The sequence below is a fragment of the Salvelinus fontinalis genome, chromosome 4 (assembly GCF_029448725.1).
Source record: "Salvelinus fontinalis isolate EN_2023a chromosome 4, ASM2944872v1, whole genome shotgun sequence".
Taxonomy (NCBI): Eukaryota; Metazoa; Chordata; class Actinopteri; order Salmoniformes; family Salmonidae; genus Salvelinus; species Salvelinus fontinalis.
The window spans coordinates 88043196-88064661 of NC_074668.1; the positions used below are offsets into that span (position 1 = coordinate 88043196).

At 44.3% G+C, this 21466-nt stretch overlaps 1 protein-coding gene across 1 annotated transcript; it reads left to right on the top strand.

Annotated features, from left to right (window-relative positions):
• Positions 1 to 2380: 2380 nt before the first annotated feature.
• LOC129854622 (NAD(P) transhydrogenase, mitochondrial-like) lies at positions 2381 to 21356 on the top strand. The gene is made up of 23 exons (XM_055921883.1): positions 2381 to 2552; positions 3656 to 3843; positions 6213 to 6442; positions 7000 to 7217; positions 7363 to 7450; positions 7646 to 7734; positions 8241 to 8428; positions 8657 to 8790; positions 8898 to 8998; positions 9253 to 9343; positions 10827 to 10980; positions 11076 to 11237; positions 11622 to 11732; positions 11824 to 11969; positions 12072 to 12267; positions 13349 to 13582; positions 14988 to 15148; positions 16157 to 16336; positions 16568 to 16727; positions 18777 to 18858; positions 19256 to 19374; positions 20174 to 20289; positions 20920 to 21356. The coding sequence occupies exons 2-23, from the start codon at positions 3708 to 3710 to the stop codon at positions 21064 to 21066; spliced, it is 3243 nt and encodes a 1080-aa protein (XP_055777858.1). The 5' UTR covers positions 2381 to 2552; positions 3656 to 3707; the 3' UTR covers positions 21067 to 21356.
• Positions 21357 to 21466: the final 110 nt, after the last annotated feature.

The window sequence follows — 21466 nt, forward strand, 5'->3', positions numbered from 1 at the left end:
TTGTAAATTTACATTTGTGAATATGAAATTTGGCCAAAAGAATTTTGAAATTAATTACATAAAAATGTTTCAGCTTATTCCTATCGTAGGTAAAGAATCCAAGCAGTACATCTCTCCACAATAGTGTAAGACCTTCATAAATGTGTACAATTATAAATCTACTGATGTCTTGCCACAGTTTTCTTACATGAATACAATGCCAAAAAAGATGCAACACTGTTTCTCGGTGGTCATTACAAAAATAGAAATTTGAGTTGATGTTTTCCTTAAAGTTCTTCATATAATGGTTGGCAGGATAATATTTATGAATAATTTTAAAGGAAACTTCCTTAATTTTGTTAACAAGTAGGTATGTGTGGTGGCAACATCCAAACTTTTTTCCAACAGACATGATCAATAAATCCATTCCAATAAGGCATGACATAAGGTATACAACATCCTGCTGAAACAAGGTTCGTATCGCTCTGTTGTTGAATGGACCAAAAGAGAAACAAATCTTTCCTACTGATGAGTTAACAGGGTCAATGGAAGGCAGGCTCTGAGGGTCAGGTCTTGACACGTTCCTGAATAATAAAGGAACACCTGAGGGAATGGCATCTAAAACAATTGCAAAATCTTTAGGTGTTACAGGGACCTTGTAAAGTGATAAGAATTCATTATAACTGAGTTAAAGACCCTCTGCATTTACCAGTTGGCTCAATCTTTAACAGCCATGAGTTCACATTTATTAATGTTAAGATATAGACCAGACGCTTTGGAAAAGGATTGTATCACATTGATCGATTTGGGAATTTGGTTAGCGTCTTTCAGAAAGTGTAGTATCATCAGCCAGCTGGCTTATAATAATTTCTTTACCAGCTATGGAAATACCTTGTACAGGACTATTATTTAAAGAATTTGCAAGAAGTTTGGTGATTCATAAAACAGGTACGGAGAGATAGGACAACCTTGCCTAATTCTTCTCTTTAATTCAAATCTAGACGAGGTGTCATATTTAAATTTGATAGAGCTGTTACCATTTGTATAGAGAGTCTTAATAGCCTTACAGAAAAAAATCCCCAAAGCCAAGTCTCTCAAGGGAGTGGAAGAGGAACTGATGCTCTACTGTGTCAAATGCTTTATAAAAATCTAAAACTAATATGAAGCTATCCTCAGTTATTAGGTCTGAGTAGTCAAGTATGTCTAATACTAGTCTGACATTGTTAGAAATATGTCTGTTCCTCATGAAGCCAGACTGTGTTCCATCAATGATTGCGTCCAGGACTTCTTTAATTATTTTTGCAAGTATAATATCTTATAGTCATTCTTAAGAAGACAAATTGGACGCCAGTTATCGATGAGCAGCACTTCTTTTTTAGGCTTAGGTATCAGTGTTATTAACCCCTGACTCATCGTAGGAGGGAGAACATTGTTATTAATACTCTCTAAAAAAGACTTAAAATAGGAAGGGAGCTACTTGTTCAGAAAATAATTTGTAAAATTCTGATGTAATGACATCAACACCTGGTGATTTATTGTTCTTTAGATGTTTGATAGACTCTATAATCTCTTCAACTTTGATGGGTTCATCACACCGTTTAGATTCTATAACACTGATAGAGTGAACATTATTCAGTGAGTTAAAAAACATGTCTGTGGATTCCTGACTGTACGCAGAGCTATACAATTTTCTGTAAAAATTGCTACAGTATTTAGCGATTAATTTTGGGTAATCTGTAACAACACCATCAATGTTTAATTTATGGATAGTGTTATTTTTAGAGTGAAATTTCTCAAGTCTAAAGAAATAGGATGAATTCTGTTCTCCCTCCTCAATCCATTTTTTCCTAGATCTAATAAAGGCTCCTTCTGCTTTTAATCTATATATACTATCCAGTTTATTTTGTAACTCAATTAGTTCCATCTTCTCCTCCCCAGAGAGGCCGGCTGGGGACCTTTGAGAAAGGGAAGTTATCTTAATGATCACCTTTTCCTCCTCAGCTCTTCTGGTCTTAGCAAGATTACTACCATATTTTCTAAGGTATTTGGACACCTCAAATTTAAAGAGCTCCCAGTTCTTGCAATAAGATTTTTCTTCACATGCCCTTTCCCAAAAGTGTGAAAGCAGATCTTAAACTCAAACTTAACTATATCATTATTTAATAATGAGCTATTTAGCTTCCTGTAGGATGCTCTACCAAGGTTAGTATCAGGGGTAAATATTTTGATATCAATGTAAATGGCCCTATGGTCTCGCATAGTCTCTATTGTCAATGATATATGCATTGTTGACGTTATAGTCAGAACTAGGAAACTCGGAAATGTCTGACTTGCTAACTGGCTGTAGTTGTACACGTGCCGCGCTCAACCAATTAGCAAGTCGGACATGTTCGAGTTTCCTGGTTCCGACTTTCATATGAACGCGACAATAAACCTGCGATACCGAAACTTTGTTCCGTGCACCCGACAAATGAAAAAGTGAAGGTCTTTCCCGACCAAACAAATTGCCCTACTGTATTTTATAACTGATCAAGCAGGATCTGATTTCCGGCTGAGACGAAAACTACCAGAAGGTTAGTTCAGAAATCTTTTTGTAGCTACCCTAATAAAAAAAACTTTTCTCGAACTTTTCTGTTTATTCTTGCAGGAATGAATGGAAGCAACAGTCATGCACGGACAAAATGTACAGCTACAGGTTGTTGTAATAGAGACTTGTGTCCCAGTTTCCCACCCTGTCTGAGTTGTACTCCAATGGTGCAACAGCAGCAGAGAGTGAGTGTATGAATGAATTAAAGAGAGGTTGTGTGTCGTTTGAGCTGCTGCTGCCTTGTGCTCTGCTAACCCACAACATGGCATGTGGATATAATCCCTCTTTCTCCCCAGTTTCTGCATGTAGATCTACTGCCTGTCTCCAGCCTCTACCCCAGCCCTACCCTTTACGTTCCTGTCCCAACCCAACCCCCCCCCCCTCCCTCCCCCCTGTCTCCAGCCTCTACCCCAGCCCTACCCTTTATGTTCCTGTTCCTACCCAACCCCCTCCCCTGTCTCCAGCCTCTACCCCAGCCCTACCCTTTATGTTCCTGTCCAACCCCCTCCCCTGTCTCCAGCCTCTACCCCAGCCCTACCCTTTATGTTCCTGTTCAACCCCCTCCCCTGTCTCCAACCTCTACCCCAGCCCTACCCTTTATGTTCCTGTCCAACCCCCTCCCCTGTCTCCAGCCTCTACCCCAGCCCTACACTTTATGTTCCTGTTCAACCCCCTCCCCTGTCTCCAGCCTCTACCCCAGCCCTACCCTTTATGTTCCTGTTCAACCCCCTCCCCTGTCTCCAGGCTCTACCCCAGCCCTACCCTTTATGTTCCTGTCCCTACCCAACCCCCTCCCCTGTCCTATGCTCTCACCCAGCAGTCAGGAGGGCTCTTGTCACAACCACACTGTCATATTTCCAGATCTCGCGTAGCTTTGTGTAGTGTGTATACAGCCCTGCGTCCTGTCCTGCACAGCTGAAATGTCACACTGCCGTCGCTAGGCCCAGCAGCTGAAGAGAAAGTGTGTGTGTGTTCAGGACTTTCCGGGGGCAGTTAAGATAAGGAAGGCTGGCTGTGGAAGCAGCAAGCAGACGTAGTGTTAGAAGACATCCCCACCTGTAACACACACACACCTGTTTGTGTCTCTAGGTGTTGTTGACCAGAGGTACAGCTACAGGCCTGTCCCTCAGCAGCACTAGCCATGTCCTCTCTGCTGCGCTGTGTCTCCTGCTGCGGCTCCACTGTCACCTTGCTCCAGCAAGGTGTTCGCCACCACACACCTGGCCAACGGGCCTTCAGGACCTTCCCACAGCTCTGGAACTGTGAGCCTGCTAAAGGTAGGACACATAACTAGAACTCCTTAACAAACACACAAACTACTTAACACTATCTTCTGATAATTGTCTTATCTGTATTTTTGCCACAGTAGGCAGTCTAGGCCTGGCTGCTTGTTTTTTTATAGCTTCTCCTCTCTGTCCTACTAAAGGCATTGGGAAACTAAACAGCAGTTCAGTTAAGGACATTTTCTCCCCTGGCTGGAGGAGTGGAAAAACTCCCACAGAGCAGTGGCGGTTGTGTTTGGAATAGGGGTTGTTAGGGAATTTGTTGAAATAGGAAACAATAGGACCGTGAATCAACTTAGCTAACGTTTCTATGGGGTGCTAACCTGACCGTGGCTAACTCCACTCTCTGTTGCTAACCTGCAAAGAGAACATGTAAGAGAGGTCAGTTAAAGGTGAAATGTGTATTCTGCTGTTCCGTGGCAGATCTACTTTTTATAAACACTACCCTGTGTTGTCACTGACTGAGGTAGCTGTGCTGGAGTGTATGTTGTGTGTTTGTGGAAGTTTGTGTGTTACTGGGGCATTTAGCGGAGCAGGGTTTGGGTCTGTGTGTGAGAGACAGAGCAGGCCTCGTCATGGTGTGGGTACTGGCTCGCAGCCAACCAGCTGCTAATAATGTTTCTGTGCTGGGGAGGTCACCACACCGTTTAAGGACTGATATGTGAAACCCGACTCTCCACCGGCCTCTCCGGCCCAACTCACTTTCCGCTGCAGAACTACACTGTCTTTTAGTCTAACTTACACACACTACAGTAGTAGTCACTACAGCCTAGTACACTACAGCCTGCCTTAGTATGATTTACACACTACAGTAGTAGTCACTACAGCCTAGTACACTACAGCCTGCCTTAGTATGATTTACACACTACAGTAGTAGTCACTACGGCCTAGTACACTACAGCCTGCCTTAGTATGATTTACACACTACAGTAGTAGTCACTACAGCCTAGTACACTACAGCCTGCCTTAGTATGATTTACACACTACAGTAGTAGTCACTACGGCCTAGTACACTACAACCTGCCTTAGTATGATTTACACACTACAGTAGTAGTCACTAGGGCCTAGTACACTACAACCTGCCTTAGTATGATTTACACGCTACAGTAGTAGTCACTACGGCCTAGTACACTACAGCCTGCCTCAGTATGATTTACACACTACAGTAGTAGTCACTACGTTCTAGTACACTACAACCTGCCTCAGTATGATTTACACACTACAGTAGTAGTCACTACGGCCTAGTACACTACAACCTGCCTTAGTATGATTTACACACTACAGTAGTAGTCACTACGACCTAGTACACTACAACCTGCCATAGTATGATTTACACACTACAGTAGTAGTCACTACGGCCTAGTACACTACAGCCTGCCTTAGTATGATTTACACACTACAGTAGTAGTCACTACGGCCTAGTACACTACAACCTGCCTTAGTATGATTTACACACTACAGTAGTAGTCACTACAGCCTAGTACACTACATCCTGCCTTAGTATGATTTACACACTACAGTAGTAGTCACTACGGCCTAGTACACTACAGCCTGATTAGTATGATTTACACACTACAGTAGTAGTCACTACGACCTAGTACACTACAGCCTGCCTTAGTATGATTTACACACTACAGTAGTAGTCACTACGGCCTAGTACACTACAGCCTGCCTCAGTATGATTTACACACTACAGTAGTAGTCACTACGACCTAGTACACTACAGCCTGCCTCAGTATGATTTACACACTACAGTAGTAGTCACTACGACCTAGTACACTACAGCCTGCCTTAGTATGATTTACACACTACAGTAGTAGTCACTACGGCCTAGTACACTACAGCCTGCCTCAGTATGATTTACACACTACAGTAGTAGTCACTACGGCCTAGTACACTACAACCTGCTTCACTCCCTGCCTCACTTCCATACTTCCTTACTCTCTTCCCTGCCTCTTCCACAGTCTCATCTGCAGCCTCTTTTACACTGAACCTGTCAGTCTCTCCCAGATTCTCACCTAGTCTTGATAACGGCAAACAGCATTGTTTTCTGAACTCAGAATTGGGTTACTCTTCATGCTGTTAATTGTAATGCTATACTCATGTCTCCCACTCATGTATCTGTATAGGTGTGTGCGCACTGATTCAGTGTGTGTAAATCACACCCATTGTTTTTCCCCAAGGTGTGTTGTATCCAAGGGATATCCTTGTCTCAGTATGTAAAAATGTAATAAAATGTATGCACTCTACTGTAAGTCGCTCTGGATAAGAGCGTCTGCTAAATGACTAAAATGTAAATGTAATGTATCTTATGTGGTTGTCCTCAAGTGTTTGTTAAAATGAGGTTGTGTGTGTTCATACAGGACGGCTGTATAAGGACCTGGTGGTAGGAGTTCCTAAGGAGATCTTTAAGAATGAGCGTCGTGTGGCTGTGTCCCCTGCGGGGGTGGAGCTGCTCGTCAAACAGGGCTTCAACGTCCAGGTGGAGTCTGGAGCAGGAGACCACGCTAAGTTCTCTGACCAAATGTACAGAAACGCTGGAGCCTCCATCACAGACACTAACGGGGCCTTCGGATCTGACCTGGTCCTCAAGGTCAGTACTGGGCTGTGGAACTCAAACTAAACTCAAACTCAGTGTGGTCAATACTTGAACCCAGGGCTGCAGGGTTACATCTGAGAGGATCGGCCTGATCAAGGCTCTGTGTAGAATCATGGATCTACAGATCATCTTGCATTCCATGAACTACTCATAATGAGATCAAGATTAGTTATTCCACACTCAGGCAGATCCTAGCTCAGGCAGATCCCCTTGAACGTGCTGTTAGGCAACAAAATGTGTTAGGATCTGGCCCTCAATAGTTCATAACTTCAGATAGACACATGTTGAAATGGAACTTTATTGTAACTCATACTTCACACTTATAGTATGTCAATGGGAGTTTTACACAACAAATTGAGTGAGGAATGAGTTTTGCCCTTCCAATGTATTAGGTATGGGATAACACTGGTGGAACCAGGTGAAGTCTGAGTAAATCCTTGTTGATGGTTGTTTAAGCTAGTAGAGGAAACAAAATAAACATTTCAATCTCTTAGACATTGTTGGCCCCTGGTAACCTCTGACCCATCTTCTCTCTTGAACTTTCTGTCCAGGTGAGAGCTCCAGTGTTGAATGAGGCTACTGGCAAACATGAGTCAGAGCTGCTGAAGCCTAAATCCACCCTGGTGAGCTTCATCTACCCAGCCCAGAATCCTGATCTCATGGAGAAGCTGGCCCAGAGTCAGACCACCGTGCTGGCCATGGATCAGGTCCCGCGCGTCACCATCGCACAGGGCTACGACGCACTCAGCTCCATGGCTAACATTGCAGGGTAAGGGGAGACATGCACAGAGACCCAGACATGCAGACCCCCACGCATGCACACACGCATACGTACACACACAGTAACGCATACGTCTTAGCCTCCAGCTCTGAAACTTGTTCAATGTGTTCATAGAACTGTGTGTGTCCTGCAGGTACAAGGCTGTTGTTCTGGCTGCTAACCACTTTGGCAGATTCTTCACTGGTCAGATCACAGCAGCAGGGAAAGTCCCCCCAGCCAAGGTAAGTCCTTCTATAGCAGTTATATCAACTATATCAATGTGAATGTACCTGTCAAAACTGAACAACTGTGACATCTCAGAGCATTAACTATATTATAGTGTTTTGACTAGCCTGTCATCTGGACTGCACTGCAGAGTCTGTGGGATCAATGTAACGTCGCTGTATCTCTGACCGCCATCTTGTTAACCCTTCCAGGTCCTGGTCATCGGAGGTGGAGTGGCTGGTTTGGCTGCAGCTGGAGCCGCCAAGTCTATGGGAGCTATCGTCAGAGGCTTCGATACCAGGTGAGCTATCGTCAGAGGCTTTAATACCAGTTGAGCTGCAGTCAGAAGCTTTAATACCAGGTGAGCTGCAGTCAGAAGCGTTAATATCAGGTGAGCTGCAGTCAGAAGCGTTAATACCAGGTGAGCTGCAGTCAGAAGCTTTAATACCAGGTGAGCTGCAGTCAGAAGCTTTAATACCAGGTGAGCTGCAGTCAGAAGCTTTAATTCCAGGTGAGCTGCAGTCAGAAGCTTTAATTCCAGGTGAGCTGCAGTCAGAAGCTTTAATACCAGGTGAGCTGCAGTCAGAAGCTTTAATACCAGGTGAGTTGCAGTCAGAAGCTTTAATACCAGGTGAGCTGCAGTCAGAAGCTTTAATACCAGGTGAGTTGCAGTCAGAAGCTTTAATACCAGGTGAGTTGCAGGCAGAAGCTTTAATACCAGGTGAGTTGCAGTACCAGATGTGTTGTAGTTCGTCTTTGATACCAGGTACAGTATTGATGATGGTGATGTTCTGTATCCACCCTCAGACCAGCAGCTCTGGAACAGTTTAAGTCGTTCGGGGCGGAGCCTTTGGAGGTGCACATTAAGGAGTCCGGGGACGGTGTTGGAGGTTACGCCAAGGAGATGTCCCCAGAGTTCATTGCAGCTGAGATGGAGTTGTTTGCTAAGCAGTGTAAAGACGTGGACATCCTCATCAGTACTGCTCTCATCCCAGGTGAACATTCATTAATTCAGTATCTCATTCATTCATGCTCTCATTCATTCATTCAGTATCTCATTCATTCATGCTCTCATTCATTCATTCATACTCTGTCTCTTTGTTCTCCTCTCTTTGTTTCTCTCCTACGTCTCTCCCTCTTTTCTCTATCACCATCAATATGGTCTTTCTATCCTAATAATTTCCCTTTCTATAATGATCCGTGACCATGCCCTCTGTCTGTAGGTAAGCGAGCTCCCATCCTGATCAAGACAGAGATGGTGGAGTCTATGAAAGATGGCTCTGTGGTGGTGGATCTGGCTGCTGAGGCTGGAGGAAACATTGAGACCACCAAGCCTGGAGAGCTGCACATACACAAGGTGAGGAGACCAGCTCAGTTCTGGAAGAATAATACTGTCCCCAGAGTGTGTATAGTTGGAGTTTGTGTGTGTGTGTGTGTAACAGAGCTGTGTGTGTTTCTCCTCAGGGTGTGACACACATCGGCTTCACGGACCTACCCAGCCGTATGCCCACCCAAGCCAGCACCCTGTACTCCAACAACGTGCTCAAACTGCTCAAGGCCATCAGGTAGAGAGACGGGTGGGTGGGTGGACAGGTTTTTGGATGGATAGACACTTTATTATACTACTAGACAGGAACAGTAATTTTCCCTAGGACCGATCACGTTACCTGACCAGGAAAAACACCTGGCCTTTGTTATAGCCCCACAGACCCTGAGTTGTTCCTGGTCAAGTCTAAAAGGATTGGAGTTTGGTGAAGGTGGTACAGGATATAAATGTGATATATTAATGTATGATTTTAATTGTGATTATTCCCATCAGCCCAGACAAAGACTATTTCCACTTTGAGCCCAAAGAAGAGTTTGATCACGGGACACTGGACCACGTCATCAGAGGAACCATGGTCATGCAGGTGTGTAGTATGTGTCTCTATTGATACTGTATGTAGAATATGTCCATTTTGGTACTCTTTTATTTATTGTTTTGTGTAGTCTTGGTCATTTTGACAAAAATATCATTAAGTCACATTTTTGTCATTTGACTAATGATTTAGTCTAGTTATTGTCAAAATGAATAAAACAGTGGGCCATTTTAGTCAACTAAATGCCCTTTCAATTTATTCCCATTTTAGTCGTCCCATTTCCATTGTCTCATTAACCTATAGTAAACATAACTTCCATGTGCGCAAACACACTCAGCCTTGTCCTACCAACAGATTTTTCTGCATAAAATTCTATTGTAGATTCTTTTCCCAACAGCCAGATTGGCAGAAGAACACATTACTCTGCAGCAGATGATAAATCACAACCTTTGACATACTGTAGCGTATTGCAATCAAAGTTCTGTCATAGTTAGTTAGTTACTACTTAACTAGCATTAATAATCTGTTATTACCTGAGCGTATATATTGTGAGGACTCTCTTTCAGATGTCTCTTGAGGTTGGCAGTATTTTTTCCCCTGTCAAATTGTGGGTGCAAATGCTGTCTTCTCCCGTGAAAAAAGGTTGGATTCGGTTTTGTTTCAATTGACACGATAAGTAAAGTGGCTTCAAAGTAGGCGAATCAGTCACACTGAGACTGAAGAAAGCAGGGAGTTTTAAACGTGATATTTCACTCCAAAATCAAAGTTTGGCAGATCTTCTCTGTTGAATGAGTTGAAGAGTCCACGTCCCTTCATGCTCAGACTGTCTCTGCCTCCCAAATGGCATCCTATGGGCCCTGGTCAAAAGTAGCTCCCTATATAGGAAATAGGGTGCCATTTGGGATGCAGGCTGTTCTGAGTGAAGCGTCACCATGACCCATAAGCCACCCTGCTATGGTCTCTCAGAGCTGGAATCCAGCTGGCTGCACATAGCACAGTTTACGTGAGAAACAGGAATGCTAGTTATGAAATATCTTTTTTAAATGCACTTTTCCAGGAATGTCTTGATTTGACAGTTTTGACACTTTGACAGTGTTTATGGCAGACTAGAGAGGCAGAGAAAGCATGAGGTGTGTCACCTTACCACGTATTAAACAAATAATTATCAATGCTATTTAAATGTGATTTTTCTCGCTAGCTATGTTCCGTGGTTGTTACTCAGGTCCCTTAGGTAGACACATGAAGAATCCTGTCTTCAACTTGCACGTGATTGGTCAGTCTCTTATTTTCAACCTTGCGTGCTGTAGAAACTCACTTTTTAAAAAGCAAGGATTCCAATTAAATCCATGACAGGATCCCTCCATTTCTAACAATAACCTTCCATTTAGAATATTCCTCAATTGCTCACGTGTTTCTCAATGTGTGTATTCGTCACGTGGATTTCTAACAATGTGTATTTTTCATCTTGTGTATTTTTCACATTGTGTGTTTCTCATATTGTGTATCTCTCACGTTGTGTTTGTCTCATCTCCAGGAAGGCAAGAGCCTGTTCCCATCCCCCCAACCTAAGACACAACCCCCGGCCGCTCCAGTCAAACAGAAAAGTGTAGCAGAGCTAGCGGCAGAGAAGGCAGCTGTGGTCTCACCCTTCCAGAAGACCTTGACCAATGCTGGTGTCTACACTGCAGGTCAGACACTCACACCGCACACACTTATGCACATGCACACACACACACACACACACACACCCTAACTCTCTCCCTCTCTGCTGTCCTGTCCCCAGGTCTCTCTACATGTCTGGCTCTGGGCTTGGCGGCGCCCAACGCAGCCTTCACCCAGATGGTCACAACTTTCGGCCTGGCCGGCATCGTGGGATACCACACGGTGTGGGGCGTCACCTCCGCCCTCCACTCACCCCTCATGTCCGTCACCAACGCCATCTCAGGTAAGAGGTCAGGGCTCAAACAGTGTCACTGCTGGGTCCTGTTTATTTGTGCACATTTTAGTAAAATGTATTAAAACGCTTTGCAATGAAAAACAAGCATTTATTGGACAGGTTTTGTCAGTCCTCCTCGTGTGGGTCAGTTTTCAGCTGTTTGGTGTCTAGTGAATACGACCCTGGTGTGTCAGTAGGTAATGGTCACCCTATTCTCCATACTGGGTGTGTCTGTAGTATTTAGCTATGTAGTGTAACAAAGCCCTCTGCTTATTTTCTCCCCCTAAGAAACTCCCGCAGAAACTGTTACATTATTCCATTTCTTTACTCCTTCAAGCACCTGGACGTTGAACAAGGTGTGTGTGAACATGTTGTCTTCTCTCCCCATGTCAGGTCTGACTGCTGTGGGTGGTCTGGTCCTTATGGGGGGAGGTCTCCACCCCTCCTCCTTCCCCGAGGGCCTGGCTCTGGCTGCAGCCTTCGTCTCCTCCATCAACATCGCAGGTCCGGCACACACACGACACACACATGCGTACACGCACGCACACACAAGTGCGCACTCACTCACTGTCTCAACCTGTCTCTGTCCTCCCAGGTGGGTTCATGATCACCCAGAGGATGCTGGACATGTTTAAGCGTCCTACAGACCCTCCAGAGTACAACTACCTGTACGGTCTGCCAATAGGAGTCTTCATAGGAGGTTACGGGGCCTCTGTGGCTGCTGGCTTCCACATCGAGCAGGTGACACTGATGTGCTGTTTTACAGATGATGTAACTACCTGGGGTCAGGAAGCCAACTGGGTTGTGTAGGTGTGTTATGTTGTGTAACACTGTGTGTTCTAGATGATGTACCTGGGGTCTGGTATGTGCTGTGTGGGAGCATTGGCAGGGCTGTCTTCACAGGGCACCAGTCGTCTGGGTAATGCCCTGGGCATGATGGGGGTAGCAGGGGGCATCGCTGCCACCCTCGGCTCCCTGAAGCCCTCTCCTGAGCTGCTGGCACAGATGAGTGCCGCCATGGCCACCGGAGGAACCCTGGGTACGTAGACCTGCCACACCACACAGCCATATACAGATACACATACATACCATGTCAAATCTAACCAAAATGTATTGAAAGTGTGTTTAAACATCAAAAAATACTTTCTGATTCAAATGGAACTAAAAAGCCCATGGCCACCAGAAGACACTGGGTAAGTAGGCCCTCCAAGACCAGGCTTAATCCGTGTCCAGGAAACGGGCCCAAGTCAACTTTTCCAGCTAGATGCCATATTTCTACCTCTGAGCTTTTCCTTCTGCCATTGGTGATGAGGATTTTGGTCTGGACAACACAGGCAGAAAAGTCTAGAAATATCTGATCTCATACACCATTCCACATTTGTTTAAAAGTGTATAAAACCATGATTAAGGTGATTCCATGATTCATGGAATGTTATCGACTTTGCATATTATTTCTGAAGTCTTTGAAAAATGAGTTTGAATTATTGAAACTATGATGGACCATCCATCATGCTGTCTAGATTTACAGATATACATGTTCTGATATCTTCATGGTGTCAGAGTACTTTAGGTGTGTGTGTGTGGGTTCTTAAGTAGTGGTGTGTTATACTGATATGATGTTATTATTCTCTTAGGCCCTGGCAGCTGTCAGATACACACACACACAGGGCATGTGTGTTTACGCAGTCTGATATTAGTAATATTATCCTTTAGAGAACTAGTTGTTATTTTATTAGGGTTTTTGACAACACTGTTTAGAGCGTGCCTCCAGACTATTCTGTTACTTCTGATGTTAATGCCCAATATGAATAGAGAAGTAACTCAGTCCAGATGGTTGCCTTCCCAGCAAGTACAGTATGTTGTAGCACTAGGAGTTAGTCCAACTCTATGTGAAGCACTGTGAGACCAGGAGAAAAGACTTTCATACAACATGTCTTATACATTTGGCCACCTTCAGAGATTCAGGGCTGTTCTTTGTTGTTGCTGAATTCCAAATCAACTGCTAGGACCTACAGCCATCGGTACTTGTATAGAAGTGACGGTCTCTAATGTGACGGCGTGTCTGTTTCCCCCTGTGCCCTACTGCGTGTTTCTGACCCTGTGCTACTCTGCTTCCCCAGGTCTGACCATTGCTAAGCGTATTGAGATCACCGACCTCCCTCAGCTGGTAGCTGCCTTCCACAGCCTGGTGGGTCTGGCTGCAGTGCTGACCTGTGTGGCAGAGTACATGATCGAGTACCCCCACCTGGACGTGCATCCTGCAGCCAACATGGTGAAGACTGTGGCCTACCTCGGCACATACATCGGAGGGGTCACCTTCAGTGGGTCACTGGTGGCCTATGGCAAGCTGCAAGGTACTGTAGACCGCCATTAGCACACGTGGATGCAGGAACACAGACAGACACACACTCTCTCTCTCTCTCTCTCTGAGCTCTCTGTCCTGTGGTACTGATTGCCTCCTTTGATCTAGCCAAAGCTCAAGATCCCATGGGAAATCCAGGCCAGGATGGTGTGTGTGTGTGTTAGTGAGTATGGCTGATTATTGCGTGCCTGACAGAGTGGAAGGGCCGGGAGGCTTGTAGGAGTTCTATGTTGGTAAGGTAACAGTTGCTAAAGGAAAAATACACCAAAACCACTACAATGTACAGTGTTAAATAACACATATGTGAGAGCAATATATTTTGTGATTAAATGTTTCATTTTGGCGTTTAAAATAAGGTTGGTAGAAACGTAAAAATCGTTGTGGAAATATGTTCCAGCTCAAGTCGACTATCAAATCCACAATGCAATGCTCTCTCTATGGGCTGGCTAGCTAGCTAGCAAACTTAGCTACACACAATAATACCAAAGACAATATCAGTATATGAAGTAGCTAGTTAGCTGTAAAATTGCCTAAACAAACTGCACTATCAATTTTAGGAGTCTATAATCTCACCTGTTCAACCTGCAGATCGATGTGCCTCAGAGTGGAGTTTGACATTCGCAACGGCACCATGCAATGCACCCTGGACTGAAGAGGCAGACATAGGAGAAATGTGCTAGACCCTCTGTTAAATTTTACATTTCTCGAAGGGTGGAATATCGCAAAAAATCTGATCATTGAGTCATTCTCGAGAAGACAACCTCCCGTGTCATCGGCCAGTATTGAAATCTGACATGTATGAGAGACGTTTTCACCATCTTAAAGTCCTATTCCTATTCACTTCCAGGGTAGTAAGACTTTATCACAGTGCTACGTCAAACCGGATGGATGTCTGCCTGCTTGAACACCAGTAACTCAGATACTCATGAAAACATTAAATGACCCAGGAAATCGATAGAACATCCCTCAGAGATACACAAAAACAATGTAACATTCAAAATGGGTGAATCTTCTCTTTCAGTGTGTGGGGGGACTGCTTCTCTATGGAGGGGAGGTATTTTTCTGGCCCACATGTGAGAAACAGTTGTCTATTGCGTTTAGAAACCGTCAGTTCTCTGTTCCCTCTGTAATCACTGGTAATGAGAGACAGACCAAAGGCAGGAGTCCCTGCCAGATCTGTGGTCTGTTATCAATATAATAGAACGCTCTACCTGACCTCCACCCCTCACTCTAATCAATGTGATATATCAATTCAACCCTACACCATCTCCTTCCAGGATTCCCCGTTCCACTCCTCTCTGTTCCCAATTTCCAGTTCAGAATGATCAATTCTGATTTCAGAGTTTTGAGTTCCGGGTGCAGGTTTGTGAATATTGTTCTGTATTCCCTCCTGTCAGGCGTTCTGAACTCCGCCCCGCTGATGTTGCCGGGGCGTCACATGATGAACGCCGGTCTGATGACGGCGTCTGTCGGTGGTATGATTCCCTTCATGCTCAGTGCTGACTACGCTACTGGCATGGGCTGTCTGGTTGGAGTGTCTGGACTCTCCACCATCATGGTGAGGACATGGCTAAAGCTGTAATGTTTTATACAGACATGGTGAAGAAAGACCACTAAGGACCAATAGTGTTATTCAGCTCTAATCAGAATAAGAAACACTTTGACACTCAACAATGTTGGTGGGACCGACCTTGATAAAGGCTACAACGACAACCAAAATCTACAGCAGAGTTAGGCAACATGCGGCCAAAACTGGCCCGAGTGTTTAACATTTTTTTGTATAGTTTGTTTCAGCTCCAACAAAAATCATTCCACGGCTTAATCTAGTTGCCTACCCCTGATCTAGAGGAAATAACACAGTATCATAAAGTTACATAAAGTTACTGTGAGGGGTTTATCTATTGACTACCCAGCAAACCAAAATTGGCTCTGTAAAAGTTCCCAGAACATTCGCTAGGTTGCGGCAAATGTTCTCATAACACAAAACCTGGCCAGTTGGCTCATGATTACACAATGTTTGTATAAAACAATTGCCTGATGATTTTAGAACATTCCCAGAACATTGCTCCTATATTTCGTTGTGGCAGTATGTTCTAAAAACATTACTGGTGCATTACTACCTTACCTGGAAACCTAATGAGAACGTTTGGGGAATGTTCTGGGGTGGTTGTTACAGGTGTTGTGCACAACCTTTCAGTGAACGTTAGGAATACATTCCAAGGATATTACATTTAAAACATTTTCTGAAAAGAAAAGAACAAACATTATTTGAATGTTTTTGGGATGTTATCATCCTAATGGTAGATAAAACACTACCTAGAACTTAATGGGAATCTTAGCTAATGTTCTGGGAATGTTCCCGGTTTGCTGGGTAGAGTTCCAAGATTCTAGTAACTTTCCAAAGAATCGCAGCTTTTCGAGAAATCGAGGTTGGAAGATTACTGGAATCAGTGGGGAATTAACAGGAAATCCAGGAATCCTCCAACTAGTATTTCTGGAAAACCTGGACATTTTGCAACCATACTAGTGACTGAAGCGTGTCCTGACCGTGATTGTGTTCCTGTAGGGTGTAACCCTGACGATGGCCATCGGGGGCGCTGACATGCCCGTGGTCATCACTGTGCTCAATTCCTACTCTGGTTGGGCACTGTGTGCCGAGGGATTCCTATTGGACAATAACCTCATGACCATTGTAGGAGCTCTGATTGGCTCGTCTGGTGCTATCCTCTCCTACATCATGTGTGTGGTGAGTACTGCTAAACACTCAGTCGCATTCACTCACACACACACACACACACTCTCTCTCAGCCTCTCTCACTCAGACACTCACCTGCCAGTCAGGTAGCCTTGTCATCTTAATTTTGCTCTTGCACTTTGAGATTTTTTGTTTTTGGAATTCGTCAAAAGATTTGGCGCGTTCCCCATAGAGATATAATATAAATGTTGTATTTAATCCTGATTACACCCCTTATTCCAGGCAATGAACCGTTCCCTGCCCAACGTGATCCTGGGAGGGTTCGGTACTAGCTCCACGGCGGGGGGGAAACCCATGGAGATCACAGGCACCCACACAGAGGTCAATGTGGACCAGTCCATCGAACTCATCAAAGAGGCCAACAGCATCATCATCACCCCAGGTACACACATTCTCTCTCGCGCACACACACACACACACAAAAGCACACATGCAGCACAAATGCAATCATGCGTACTCACAACACGCACGTTCTGGGTAGGGTTCAGAGGTAGTCTTATGTAACACACCTGTGTTCCAGTGTTCATCACTGTAGGACGGTTGTGTGCAGAGTCATGTATCGATATGTCTGTGTGCTCTGCTCTCCTCCCAGACTGAACTCTGCTACCAGGTCATTTAGTAATGAACCCTGGCATAACATCTGTACTGGAGCCTGACAGACAGGGAATGTCCAGTAGAGGGTGCGGTTTGTCTGTCCCTGTGAAGCGGAGCTAGCTTGTTCGCAAGGCAGGCAGGCAGGCAGGCAGTCAGACCTCAGAGGTAACTGGTAATATAGAAGACTACAGTGGCTCAGGGGTTAGAGGTCAGGGGGATTTGTTCCAAACAAAGTTGATTAGTTGTAATCAACATACAGCACTGGCCTCTCAACTCTCAACTCTACCCAGTATCAGAACACACCTCTATCCAGTATGCTGATACCCCAGGACAGTTACACAGGCAGGTGTTAGACAGACACATGGGAGCGGGGGTTCCTCTTGCACGCATGCCCTCTTCTTCACCCCCCGCCCCATAACACACACACACAACCCCATAACACTTACAGGCAGGGGAAAGGGGTTTCCTCGCACGCACCACCCCCAGACAGTAGAAATCCTATGATTTAAGACAGAAGGGAGAGATGGAAGAGAAAGGGGTGGAGAGCAGGGGAAAGTGAGAATAGAGGGCGAAATGGGTCAAGAGGAGGTGAAAAGGGGGAGAGGTAAGAGAGAGATAAAGGAAGGGTATTGGGAGAGAGAAGGGGAAAGAGGTACTGCAGCCTTGGTCAGGAGAGGAGAACAAAGAGAACAAATTGTTTCAAACAGACCTTATTCACTTCTGTTTTTAGTCTTCCAAGAATAACCTCTGCATCAAGTTACCTCTATCCTTTATCTGGTCATTAAGTTACCTCTATCCTTTATCTGGTCATTAAGTTACCTCTATCTTTTATCTGGTCATTAAGTTACCTCTATCATTTATCTGGTCATTAAGTTACCTCTATCATTTATCTGGTCGACATGATATTTCTCTGCCATGTCTTGAAGGTCACATCATCCTGAACCATCAAACACATTAAATGTAGAGTTATGACGTGGCCACGAGCAGCACCGCAGATATTAAGATGAGCATGATGCAAGACCTTGCTCTCAGTCGTACAGGGTAAATGTGCATGTGTGCGGGGGCACTCCTCGCTGCTACAACATGGTAGCTTCGGGACCAAAACAGCAGAGGTTCAACCTTGCGCTTCAACACTCTTAGTTGTTGTGGAAATCGGCCCAATATTCTGTTTACCAGTGGTGGAAAAAGTACTCAATTGTCATACTTGAGTAAAAGAAAAGATACCTTAATAGAAAATGACTCGAGTAAAAGTGAGTCACCCAGTAAAATACTACTTGAGTAAAAGTCTAAAAGTATTTGGTTTTAAATATACTTAAGTGAATGGAATTTCTAAAATGAACTTAAGTATCAAGTAAAAGTATAACCCATTTCTAATTGCTTATATTAAGCAAATGGCACCATTTATTTGTATTGACGGATAGTCAGGGGCACACTCAGACATCATTTACAAACGAAGCATTTGTGTTTAGTGAGTCCACCAGATCAGAGGCAGTAGAGATGACCAGGGAAGTTCTTTTGATCAGTGTGTGAATTGGACCATTTTCCTGTCAAAATGTAATAAGTACTTTTGGGTGTCAGGGAAACTGTATGGAGTAAAAAGTACATATTTGCTTTAGGAATGTAGTGTAGTAAAAGTTGACAAAAATATAAATAGTAAAGTAAAGATCCCACAAACTACTTAAGTAGTGCTTTTTTGATTATTTTTACTTAAGTACTTTACACCACTGCTGTTTACTTCGTGCATCGCTGTGTCATACCTTTTAACAGTAACATTTTAACTTTACCGTTGTGATTGTGTAGGTTGGTCTGCTTATAGTGTGTGTGTGTGTGTGTGTAGGTTGGGGTCTGTGTGCGGCTAAGGCCCAGTACCCCATCGCTGACATGGTGAAGATGCTGGTAGAGCAGGGCAAGTCTGTCAGGTAGGTCTTCACAATAATACAATCCTCTCTGTCTCTCTCTCTCCTCAATCATCCCTCTCTCTTCACTCTGTTTATTTTCGTTGGGGACCATCAGTCTTCCTCACAGAGTGAGATAACGATATCTTCCTGTATTAGTCTGAGTTCTAAAATAACATTCTTTCGAGTTAGTTTTACAACCCTACTGACCGTCTTGAGTTTCCTGGTCAGGAACACTGGCAGGTCACCTTTTATGTTCAAGGAAGACAAAACACATCTGGGTCTAAAAGCTTTAGAGTGGAAAACATCTTTATTCTCCAAATTCAGAGCGGAGCCCTGACTGACTGAGGAATTGCATAAAGACAATATTAATGTGTATGCGTGTGTTTTTCTGTGTGTCTGTGCACACGTGTGTTTCTAGGTTTGGTATCCACCCTGTGGCAGGTCGTATGCCAGGCCAGCTGAACGTGCTCCTGGCTGAGGCAGGTGTTCCATACGACGTGGTTCTGGAGATGGATGAGATCAATGAGGACTTCAAAGGTCAGAACACACACACTCACACTGATCAATTTACTGAACAAAAATATAACGCAACATATAAATTGTTGGTCCCATTTTTCATGAGCAGAAATAAAATATCCCCGAAATGTTCCATACACACAAAAAGCTTTGCCTCTATAATGTTGTGCACAAATGTCTGTACATCCCTGTTAGTGAGCATTTTATCCTTTGCCAAGATAATCCGTCCACCTGACAATTGGCATGCTGACCGCAGGAATGTTCGACAGAGCTGTTGCCAGAGAACTTAATGTTTATCTTTACCATAAGCCGCCTCCAACGTCGTTTTAGAGAATTTGGCAGTACATCCAACCGGCCTCACAACAGCAGACCACGTGTAGCCACGCCAGCCCAGGACCTCCACATCCGGCTTCTTCACCTGCCAGATTGTCTGAGGAGTATTTATGTCTGCAATAAAGCCCTTTTGGGGAAAAACTCATTCTGATTGGCTGGGCTTGGCCTCCAAGTGGGTGTGCCTATGCCATCCCAGGCCCACCCATGGCTGTGACCCTGCCCATTCATGTGAAGTCTATAGATTAGGGCCTAATTTATTTATTTAAATTGACTGATTTCTTTCTATGAACTGTAACTCAGTAAAATCTTTGAGATTGTTGCGTTTTATATTTGTGTTCAGTATAGATTGATCGATTCATTGATTTGATCATGACCACCAGCAGGCATCTCTCACACTTGGTTGTGTTTGTATCGCTGCCTGGCTGGTTCCATCCATAGTTTCGCCAGGGTCTCTGTACTTGTTTTACTGAATGTGTGTGTCCCACAGAGACTGACCTGACGCTGGTGGTGGGTGCTAACGACACAGTGAACTCAGCAGCCCAGGAGGACCCCAACTCCATCATTGCTGGCATGCCAGTCCTGGAGGTCTGGAAGTCCAAACAGGTAGGGAATGAAGAAGGTAGTATAAGAGTATTAGTACAGGGCCCTCTCACTGGTTTACAAAAGGAAGGAAGGAAGGATGCAAAATATTGTCTTGTTCTGCTCTCTGGTGTTGAGGGCTGAGTCCTCCCTCCTACTCTTTGGGTGACAAGGGCTCTCACAGGTAGAGCATAAAATGAGATTGTGAAGTGTGCTGTCTTCTGTAGGGGATTGTGATGAGATCTGTGACTAGTTATTTTAAACATATTTCTGACAGTATTTATTTAGACCAGTCATACGCAACAGACGGGCCGTGGGTCCTGAACTAAAATGATAAATGAGGGTTAGTCATGCCTCGACCCCTGGTATCATATGAACACACTTAAGACATGGTAGAATTGCGGGAAATTAGCTGCACAGTTCTCTACACCAACAAGAGGGGTGTGAACTGTTTGGGGTTGCGAGGTGGGGGTTTGTTACGCTGATAAATTACAATATCCATCGTGACCTTTGCCACCTAGGAAATGTGTGTGACCGTACCCCTGATTTCGACAGTTGGAAACAGGGTGGACGGAAGCCAGTCTCCGGTTGGAAGAGGAATATAAAAGGTGATGTTAGCCATGTCTCACCCCTGTTCCCCTCCCTGTACTGTAGGTGATTGTGATGAAGAGGACCATGGGTGTGGGCTATGCTGCAGTAGACAATCCCATCTTCTACAAGCCCAACACATCCATGCTGCTGGGAGACGCCAAAAAGACCTGCGACACACTACAGGCCAAGATCAGAGAGGCCTACTACTAGAACACAGAGATGGACAGTACACACACACTCCCTATCGGCTTTACGGATGTATTTGTCTTTAATCCAGATGCAGATGTATGGTTCCGTTAAGATTAGTAAACAACGTTGAATATTTTTACACTTAGTGGCTTGATGATGATTGGATGCTGGGCCGTGATGATATTGAACCAAAGGTGCAGAAACAACTGAGATTACTTCTTTTTAATTGGAGAAATATAATTATTTAAATAAACTCATGCTGCATGCACTGCCTGCCCTGATTTGTAAATAAAAATCTGTTTTAAATGTGATCTGTTGGCTAGAGTTCCCTATTCAATTTTATCTGTAAGAGCTTGTCAGGTATAATTTCACACAAAAGCACTGAGCAGTGCCACATACTCCCAGTAGCTAACGATAGACT

Excerpts from the sequence above, each read along its gene's own strand:
- LOC129854622 (XM_055921883.1), top strand. The coding sequence starts at position 3,708 with ATGTCCTCTCTGCTGCGCTGTGTCTCCTGCTGCGGCTCCACTGTCACC. Across the intron at positions 10,981-11,075 it reads TGCTGGTGTCTACACTGCAG|GTCTCTCTACATGTCTGGCT; the intron begins GTCAGACACTCA and ends TCCTGTCCCCAG. Across the intron at positions 20,290-20,919 it reads AGGTCTGGAAGTCCAAACAG|GTGATTGTGATGAAGAGGAC; the intron begins GTAGGGAATGAA and ends CCTGTACTGTAG.